The sequence below is a fragment of the Pteropus vampyrus genome, unplaced genomic scaffold, assembly GCF_000151845.1.
Source record: "Pteropus vampyrus isolate Shadow unplaced genomic scaffold, Pvam_2.0 Scaffold324, whole genome shotgun sequence".
In the NCBI taxonomy this organism is placed as follows: Eukaryota; Metazoa; Chordata; class Mammalia; order Chiroptera; family Pteropodidae; genus Pteropus; species Pteropus vampyrus.
The window spans coordinates 1327449-1337474 of NW_011889105.1; the positions used below are offsets into that span (position 1 = coordinate 1327449).

Genomic DNA, 10026 nt, shown 5'->3' on the forward strand with positions numbered 1-10026 from the left:
CTGGCTTTACCTCTTAACCTCTCTGTTTTCTCATCAATGAAGTGAAAAAAATAATACTTAGTTTTTAGAATTATAAGTATTAAGGATAATGTGTATGTAAATGGAAAACTATATCCCTGGTGTCATCATGTTTCAATAAATGTTAGCTGACCATCATCATAGTACTGGCCTTTCGTAGACTGATAGATACCAAGTAAATTAGGTGCTGGGGAAGTAGATGGGAGTGGGAAGGTAGGTGTAAGAGGGATATGGTTCACTATATGTGCTTTTGCACTATTCAATCTTTTTTTATTGTGTGCATTATTAGAAGGTTTTATGATACTTTGACTATTGTGTTTTAGTTGTGTGCTTATTTAGAAACATTCCATTGATTTAAAAATTAAACTAAATATCTTTAGTTCTTAAAGATAAAGAGAAGTAGTATATTATAGTAGCTTAGAGTTCAGGCTCTGGATTTAGACTGCCTGAGTGTGATCCCCAGTTCCACCACTTATTAGTGGTGTGACCTTGAGCAACCTGTTTTTGTAAAGTGGAATTACTAATAGTATCAACCTTGTGGGGGTACTTGTATGTAATAAATGAATTAACATCCAGAATATATGTAAAGTAGCACCTGCCACTTACAAGTACTCAGTATTTTTTAGTGTTATCATCATGGTCATCATCATCATTATGATTGTTTGCATTGCAGGTGGAAAAAGAATCTGTCTTGTCAACATATACTGTGAATGATCTCTCCATGATGAAATACTACTATGAATGTGTCTTGTTTGTGGTGCGTAAACCACAATAATGGTCTCAAGTGATATCACCAGGAAAAAAGCTTAATAAGAGCAAATCCTGAAATAAACAACTCAAAATCAACTATCACAATGACAGGACACAACCTCAAATCAGTGGTGCCTTTTTATTCCTAAAAAAATTTAGAAATAGCATCTATTTTCTTAATATGTCTATCGCTTTTTCAGAAATATACTATGCCATGCATATTTGTACTACACACGTAAAAAATGGAGGAAATGTCTTCAAGTATACTTTTTTCTCGAAGCCCAGAATTGTCTTTCAGTAGGAAAAACATTTTCTCCAGTGTCTTCATGAAGCTGTCTGTTCCAGGTCTGCCATGCTAATAACTGATAGTATTGAAATCCATAATAATCTCTTTTATTTGTTTTGTAAACATTGCACATGTTATTTTTAGAAGAGTCTAAGGATCTTCTGTCATATTCAACATTTGGAACTGGGATTTTTGTTCACTTTGGACCTAAGCAATCTATACATAAAATGTATGTCTATTCTTTTATTATTCAAATTCTTTTATTTTTTTCTAGCTCAGCTGAACTTAGAGAAGCATCAGACCTTTCATTTTTATGAAGTGCTACATTTAATAGGATCACAGGCCAGTAATGCATTCTAGTAACTGAGAAATTGGTAAGTCTTTTGACAACACTAAACTCAACACGTTTTTAAAGCATACTTATCATGGATCACTCTGAAATGTATGAAGATCTCAACATGCTAAGTGAGGCACAAAAGCCTTTATTAAAGGTACTGCTAGGAAATAGGGGAAGTAAAAATAAAATCTGCCCATTTGAAATGTATGATTTCAAACTGTGAGTGAATACAGAGTCGGTCAGTGAAATGTTTGCAATAATTTCTTTAGATTACCTGGATTATAAAAGCAAGCACTTTTTTTCATTAAAACAATTGTATACTAGTAAAAACTGTCATGATGGTATTAATGTGGAGAAATTTTGAATATGAAATTCAGGGATAAATTACTGCCTGTGGTATGTGTCTTTAATATTGTAAGCAGCAGCCATTGATTTCAGATTAGCACCACTTTTGTTCCCTCATAGCTGGGGTTAAAACAGTATATGCTGCTTTAAATTTCTACCTCTAGCAGATCTTTATTGGATGGGGTTTTCCTTTGTATTTTTTTTTTTTTTTTATGTTTATTATTCTGTTTCCAGGAGCTTGGAAGGTATAGGTAACAAATTTAACCTTTTCTTGGAGAAAAGGAAGTACTCTTGAGTATTTTACAGATGATTATGATGGCATTAAATGACCTCTGTGGCCATTTGGATTAGATGCTTAATCTCAGTATGTGCTGGTAGCATAAATGTCATGGTTTGATAGGAAAACTTACTTGTAAATCTTTAAACCTTTATGTCGTTTAGGTTGGGGGAGTCACTACATGATTTTGGCATCTTATTAGTAGGAGCTTTTCTGCATACAGTAATGGAGCTCTTGTGGCCTTTATACCCATTATGCAGTAGAGGATTCCATGAAATTAATTTGACTTGTCAATTTATGGAAACCTGTTGAGTTGTTGTTGTTGTTTTTTTAACTATTTATCTTTTTTGTGTCCCTCTATACTTGGCAGCTCATTTAGTGGGAATTCTCATTACCTACCACATGAATGAACTTGAAATAAATTGCCAGGGGAAAAAAAATTATTATTATTATTTTTAAGAAAGAAAAGAGACTTAAAAGGAGCCTAGGTATTTTTTAAAAATCTATTGAAAGGAAAAGAATGCATGCTGTTTATGGGTAATTTAGAAAGGCTTTTTATTCACTGACTAGTATTCACTTTTTTACAGCTCACATCAAAACAAATGATCTTTATCTCAGAGAGGCAAAAACAGGTTGACACCGATGGGTTGGCTTTATTACTTAAAATTTCTGCTATCAGGTTTTATTCTTTAGTAGTGTTACCTGTATTTCTAAATTATAGCTTACATTTTTGTTAATTCTGAAATCAGGTATTTCATTTTTAATGTTTCCCTCATATCATGAATACATTTTTTTAATGTTCCACACAAATTTGCATTGCTTTTTTTCTCTTATAGTTTGTAGTTAATATATTCTAAACTTGAAAATTGTGGTATTAATAATAGAAGTGTCACTGGAGGATTTAATTTTGTATTTCTCACATGTAGTCCTACTAAAGTGTGTAAGCCTTAAAGTTTTTTACTTTTTTCTTAAATTAGCTCTACACACAGATGTTTTCATTCATTTTAATAAAGTGGAAGAAGATAGGTCATTATGCTTGCTGGGGTTTTTTTTCCCCCTCCATAATCTGAAGTGGTGCAGGTTAGGGTATGTTAATCAGATGAGCAAGGTGGAATATGTAAAATATAAAGAGAAGCTGTATAAATCACAGTATAAAATTATGACGTTTGGGAACTGTAAAATGTACTGTATTTATATGTAATTCTCATTCTAAAAGTTGCCACAGTGGCTGAATTGGAAGCTTCATGTCTGCATGAAATTTCCTGTATTTTTAGTGTGTATAATGGACTTAATTTTTCTTGACTATTAAAGTCTGCCAATTGTTATGAAATAATACTTGCTTGGTTGTTTGCATCTAAATTAGTGATAACCATAGACATGAGAATTTTAATTAATTGAGCACATATCTTATACTAATTTATTCTGATCTTTGATTTTGTTAAATAATAGAAAAAGAACTGTAAACGAAACCAGTAGAAGAAAGTTCCAGGACCCGCCATTAGTAGAACGAACACTGACCTTGGCACTTAGATACTCTGGGTTCATTTTCTTGAACTACTGTTTGTGATCTTGGGCAAGGTGCTCTGAGTTTGTTTCCTGATCTGTAAGAGAGGATTGATACCACCTATTTCAAAGGGCTTTTAAGAAGTCATATGAGTTATATGTAAAATATTATATGTAAATATATGAAAGGACATGGTAGACAATTAAATGTAATTTGATCTATGTTGATTGCTATATAGTGACAGAAAAAGATGAAGATCAGTAATAGGACATTAATTTTAGTACTGTTATCATGACCCTTTGAAAACAGTTTTAGTGGAATCTTAGGGGCAAAAGTCAAAGATAACATGTATAGGTATAGATTCCAAAAGTTTGGTGGGAATTATAAAGAAATATAATAGTAGGTAATGGGAGAAAGGACACAAGTAAAATTTAATGGAGGGTTGCTCTAACTTTACAAACATACTAATACATGCCTCTTACATATGTTTGATTATTTCTCTTCAGTGGCTATTTAGAAATGGAATCATTCAGTCAGTTGTATGTGCATTTTCAGTCAAGTTGCCTTTCAAAAAGACTACATGCTATCAACAGTGCTTGAGAATAACCATCCATTCCCTAACCAGTACTAGATATTGCTAATCTTTTCATTTTGTCTATGTGATAGGAAAACATGATATCTAATTTTAATATTCATTTCTTTACGAGTCAGTGAAGTTGAGCAATTTGTGTAAATTTAGTGGCCACAGAGAGGTGTCCTTAATAATATACGTTTGTCAGCTTTCACCTGGCAGACCATACAGGCCATTGGCAACAATCTAAAAGTTAATAAAAAGGTAGCAAGGTTGTCAAGGGGAAGAGTGACCAGAGTCATGAGTACAACTTTAAGTTCTATCCACTGAGAGGAATGATCACATCTGCTTTTGGTTTTACATAGCTGGCACTGAGGCTGAACAGTGGCAGCAGCCTATTGGACCCCACTCCGCCATTAGGTTTCAACTTAGCCTATCTGTGATCGATGCCCAGGAGTTTATAGGAGTGTCTGTGAATCAAGAGCCCCATTGAGCTAGCAACTATAAAGTTTACCCTCAAAGGAATAGCTGCCACTTTTTCATGGCACCAAAAGCTGTTTAGGGTCAGACCGGCTACACTCTTGAATATGCTATTTCTGTTTGACTTGCAAGGCTTGTTGGCTTCTTTTCACCTTGTTAGGCATCAAGTCCAAGTTGATCTACCCCCAAATGGGGACATCAAACCAGTCACAAGCCTCCATGAGTCATACATTCAGTTTCAACAAAAAACTTAGTAGCAGATTAATTGCTGCCTTCTTTAGTACAAAGGTGTATTTGGTGACAGTGACAAGCAGTTGGTACCTGGTACCTGGTACCAGTGACAAGCAGTCTGGTACCTGATCATGGCCTCTCTATTTCAGCAGCCTTAAGGCTTTGAAGCTATGGTTTCCTTTCTCCTTTCAGCGTTATGTATTATTTCTGCTGGACCACCCAGGAGGGGAGAGTCCATGTAGTAGTCCTTGAATGTTACATTCATGGAAAGGAGAAGTACAGGCATATATCAATTCCATTATGCATATCTAGTTTATAATTTCTGGTGTGTGGTGCTTTAAAAACCTGTCCACAAATTCTTTATACCCCTCCCTTTGGGAGAGCCCAATTCCCCTCCCTCTTGAAGTGCAGGTGGTAGTGTCTCCCTTCAAATGAAGAGACTGTGGTGGAAATGTGGTGATTTCTAAGGCTAGGTCATAAAGATGTTATAGCTTCTATTTTTCTCTCAGAACACATACACTAGGGGAAGCCAAATGACATGTCATGAGGTCATTCAAATAGCCCTATGGAGAATCCCACATCATGAAGTACTGGGGCCTCCAAACAATCATATGAATTGGATGAGCTTGGAAATGGATCTTTCAGTCTCAGTCAGGCTGTGAGATGATAACTCCAGCCAACGTCTTGACTGCAACCACATGAGCAACACTGAACCACGGAGCTAAACTGATGTTGAACTGATTTCTAATTCACAGACTCTGAGAAAATGTTTGTTGTTTTAAGCCACTAGGTTTGGGGATAGTTTGTTACATAACACTCATCATTTCTTTACATGCATCCAAGTTTCCATCTGGCATTATACTTGCATCTGAAGAACTTTCTCTAACATTTCTTATATTACAGGTCTTCTGGCATTGAATTCTCTCAGCTTTTGTCTGTCTAAAAGTCTTTATTTTACCTTTTTTCTGAAAGATTTATTTATTGAGTACAGAATCCTGTGTTGACTTTTTAAAAATTTCTTTAAAGATGTCACTCTATTGTTTTCATGAGTACTCTGCTCTAATTCTTATCTTTGTCCCGCTGGATGTATTTTTTCTCTGGCTGCTTTTAATATTTCCTTTTTCAGTAGTTTGACCATGATGTGTCTAGGTTTGTATGGTTTGTATATGAAATTTATCCTGTTTCTTGGATCTGTCGTTTGATATTTTGTTACAATTTCTAAAAAGTTTGTTGCCATTACTTATTTAAATATTTCTTCGGCCCTGTTCTCTCTTTTTTCTCCTTCTGGGATTCCTACTACATATGCATTAGATTGCTCATTATTGTCCCACAACTCCCAAACACTCTGTTCTGGTGTTATCTAGTTGCTTAGTTTTGTCTGTTGAATTTTACTCATTTTTTTCCATCTTTGTCTTTCAGATTTATGAAGAGCTCCTTTTTATCCATCTTCATTTGATATCATGCTTTTAATTTCTAGCATTTCCATTTATCTTTTATTTTATAGTATTCATCTCTGCTGAAATTACCAATGTGTCAATGCATGTTATCCACTTTTTCTATTATAGCCTTTATTATAGGATTTTTAGTCCCTGACAGAAAATCCCAATATCTGAACCACCTTATTTCTTGACATTTTTTTTCCTCTTGCTTTTTTCCCGAGTCTCATTGAATTCTATTTACTTTGTAAAAATAAAGGAAAAAAAAAAAGTAAAAAGAGGAGGAGGAAGAGAAGGAGGGGAAAAATACAGAACCTGAAGTAAACAATATTTTACCTGGGTAGAAATATATTCCTTAACTTAGGTTGGTATGAGAGGTTGAATCAATCTTGCAAAGAACTCAACTCAAGTTCATTTTGTTATTATTTGCAGAGCACCACAGGTTCCAAATTCCACTGTGAGCTGTGGGTTACCTCATGCTCAGAGTAGAGGACAGGATGCCAGTGGCTTTTTTTACTGGTATTCCTGCTCCATCTCCTGTATTCAGCTGTCTCTGCATGCCTGTGCCAGAGTTCTCGCTCCATGCTCCTGCCTCTCCCCCAGAGGAAGACTGCTGTTCCTCCTTAGTCTGTGCTAGATTCATAGTAAGGGACAGTGAAGTTGTCTTAGTCCAGCCTCTCTGTGCCCCTGGGCCTCACATGTGGGCCTTTTGCCAGCATTCTTATCCTCTTCTGCATGTATTTGTGGTTGGTCTTAAGCAGGAATTTCCTGCTCTTCCAGTAGAAGTATCAGTGGAAGATACTAGTAACCAAATTATCTTTTGTTCCCCTTCCCCAAATGTATATTTTTGCTTCTAATTTTCCTCCAAGGATCTTGTCCTTGTTCTGGGGATGAGAGGGTTTCCTACCCCAGCCCTGAGGCAGGTGGATTTACTTTTACTCCTCTCCCACAAGCAGTATCTTCCTGGGAGAATTGTTTGCTGACCCTCTATCAACAACTTATGGATTTGCTTACAGTAGAGAATGTTTCAGGGAAACAGATGGGCTTTTATGCCTGTCTCACCTCAGTAGCAGCTATAATTCATATATACGCCTTCCAGGGGGGCTCTCTCCAGTCTCCCACCCTGCCCCAAATCTTTCTCCCAATGGAAGATCATGGAAAAAGCTTATGAGTGAGTGCAAACATCTCTTGTGTCTGGGATTCCCAGCTATTCCAAACTAAGATGCTAATTCACAATTACCAAGAATGTAAAATTTTTTCCGATTTTTTTCTTTGCACCTATAAAGCAGCCAGTTCCCTGTACTCTGCCAAATGTGAAAAAGTTGTGTGTCCCATCTCTCTTTGGAGAGGCTTGTCCCTCTTTAGAATTCATTTTACTTAATTGCCTTGCAACATCAATTCTGATAGGCTTAAGAAAAATTATGGTTTTTAGAATATAAAGGAGCACAGAATGAGAAAGAAAATATAAAGTATTTGTTACCAAGCCAACTACCGCTTTCACAAAAGAGATATAATCACTTGGCTACATGGGGATATTTCTGGATAGTCTGGAAAGAAAAACTAAGAACAGTTCACCAGAAGGAGAGAATGAGAGTTTATCTACTTGTCACAGTTTGCTCCAGGAGAGATAACTCTTTGCTAAAAGATTGTGCCATCTGGCTCAAGCTGTTGGTGAGGCCAGGTCTACTGCCTTTCTGTGTGGCACTTCACCTGAGGCATTGGTCTGCAAGTTTCAGGAATGGTAGCAGAAGACACAGAACTACAGCAAAGTCATAAGTTTATTACAGCAATAGCAGTAGCCAGAGTATAATTTTGTTCCAGTTCCCTGAGGCCCTACTCTCACAGAGTGACACACAGAGTGCTAGTGATGCCGAAAGAAGCACTGGATTATGTTACAGAAGATCCTTGAGTTTAGGAAACCTTAATCTTTTATGATGGGCAAACAGTAAATGTGCCTTTTTGCCCTACTAGAAGATATATTGGACAGTGAGCAAACCTGCCCTTAGCTCCAGAGGGAAACACTGTAATCTTCCAAGCTTGTCTACTGTATACATATCCTTGAAAAGGTAATCTGGAATAAAGGCAGCCGGTGTTTGCTTACAAAATATGCTGAATTGCAAAAGACCCATGGAAAATTGTCTCCCAACAGAAGATAATGGAAGCCAGAAATTCTAAGTGTTGGCCTGTAGTAAAGAAGCTTCTAACCCACACAAGACATCAGTGACACTAAGATAATCTGAAGTAGTCCAAGATTGTGTTCCTTATGCTCTCTGCCCACATTCCTCAGTATCCTACCCTGTTGTTAACAGTATCCTCCCAGGAACATCTGTGCAGTACCAAAAAAAATACACATACGCACACAAACATGTATATGTATTCTCTGCTTTTTAATGTATTTGTGGCCTAGAAATATTGTATACCTTGATTTTTTGACTTATGTTTTGCTAATTGTTCTATATCCATACACATAAATTTACTTCATTTAATAAAAGCTGCACAGCATTTAATTATTTGTTGTTTTCAATCTTTTGCTATATAGCATTAAATTTCCATGAATAGCTCTGTACATACCTCCGTGTCCATTGTCAGTACTAGTACTATGTAGAGTATGCATTCTGAGAACTGCTAGGAATGTATACTTTATGTAGAACTGCTGAAAATGCCATGTGCGTTTTTAAAATTTCACAGATGGTGCCAGAAGCCTCTTAAAAAGTTACACTTTAAAACACTAAAACAAGAAGAGTGAGTATCTGTTTCTCCATATCTTCAACAACACAACCTATTATTAAACATTCTAATCATGGCTAATCTATTTTGTTGAAAATTGTACTAAAATCTTTTGAAAAATGCAGGTTTTGTTTGTTTTGGAGGGAGGAGGCTCTTTACCATCACAGACAGCCTGGAATTGAGGATGGAATAAAATGGAGGAAGATAGACTTGGCCAGTACCCCAGCCTCACTATTTGCTGTGTGCTCTTTACTTCTTTATTCATTCCACAAGTATTTATCGAGACTCTAATTGTGTCAGGCAGCAGACTTGGTCTTGGCAATGCAGAGGTTGACTAAACAGATATTGTTTCCCCTATCACAGAGCTTATATAGCAGAGGAAAGATATCAAACAAGTAATTAAATTACATAATTGTTAAGAATTAAGGTAACCATGGTAAAGGACAGGTACAGGGCGCTCGGAGCATATGTGAGTAGGAGAATGTCAGAAAAGGCAAGACCCAACTATACTGTATATGTTGTCTTCAAGAGATTAAACATAAAGACAGTTAGATTGAAAGTAAACAAATGGAAAAAGACACATTGTGCAAATGGTAAGCATAAGAGGGCTGGAATGGCTCTTTACATATCAAATGAGGATGATTTCAAAATGAACGGCATTACCAAAGAAAGATAGTGGTATTAAAAAGTTAATATATTAGAGATGTAACAATCATAGTATGTGTAAACCTAATAATGGAGCTTCAGAATACATAAAAATTGATGGAACTAAAAGGAGAAACAAAACTTCACCATTATAAGTTGGAGATTTTAACAATGCTTTCTCAGCAATTAATAGATCAGACAAAAAAATGAGTAATGACATATAAGACCTGAAAAATAGTCAACCATCTTAGTCTTAGACATTTATAGAGCACTATATCTAACACCTGCAGAAAACTTTTTAAGTACATGTGGTACATGCACCATGATAATTCACATGCTGGATCATAAAACAAGTCTCAATATTGAAAGGATTAAAATTACAGAGTATGAATTAAATGAAGATGGAATTAAATTAGAAA

At 35.8% G+C, this 10026-nt stretch overlaps 1 protein-coding gene across 2 annotated transcripts in view; it reads left to right on the plus strand.

Annotated features, from left to right (window-relative positions):
• Positions 1–3348, plus strand: part of CARNMT1 (carnosine N-methyltransferase 1) — a 44088-nt gene extending 40740 nt beyond the window's left edge. Inside the window, exon 8 of one of the 2 annotated variants that reach the window (XM_023521941.1) lies at positions 1329–3348. In XM_023521941.1, coding sequence (XP_023377709.1) covers positions 1329–1337 — 9 coding nt within the window. In that variant the 3' untranslated portion in view covers positions 1338–3348. Of the gene's footprint in view, positions 1–691 lie in introns of both variants that reach the window. The other variant, XM_011377899.2, reaches the window with a different exon arrangement.
• The last annotated feature ends 6678 nt before the right edge of the window (positions 3349–10026 follow it).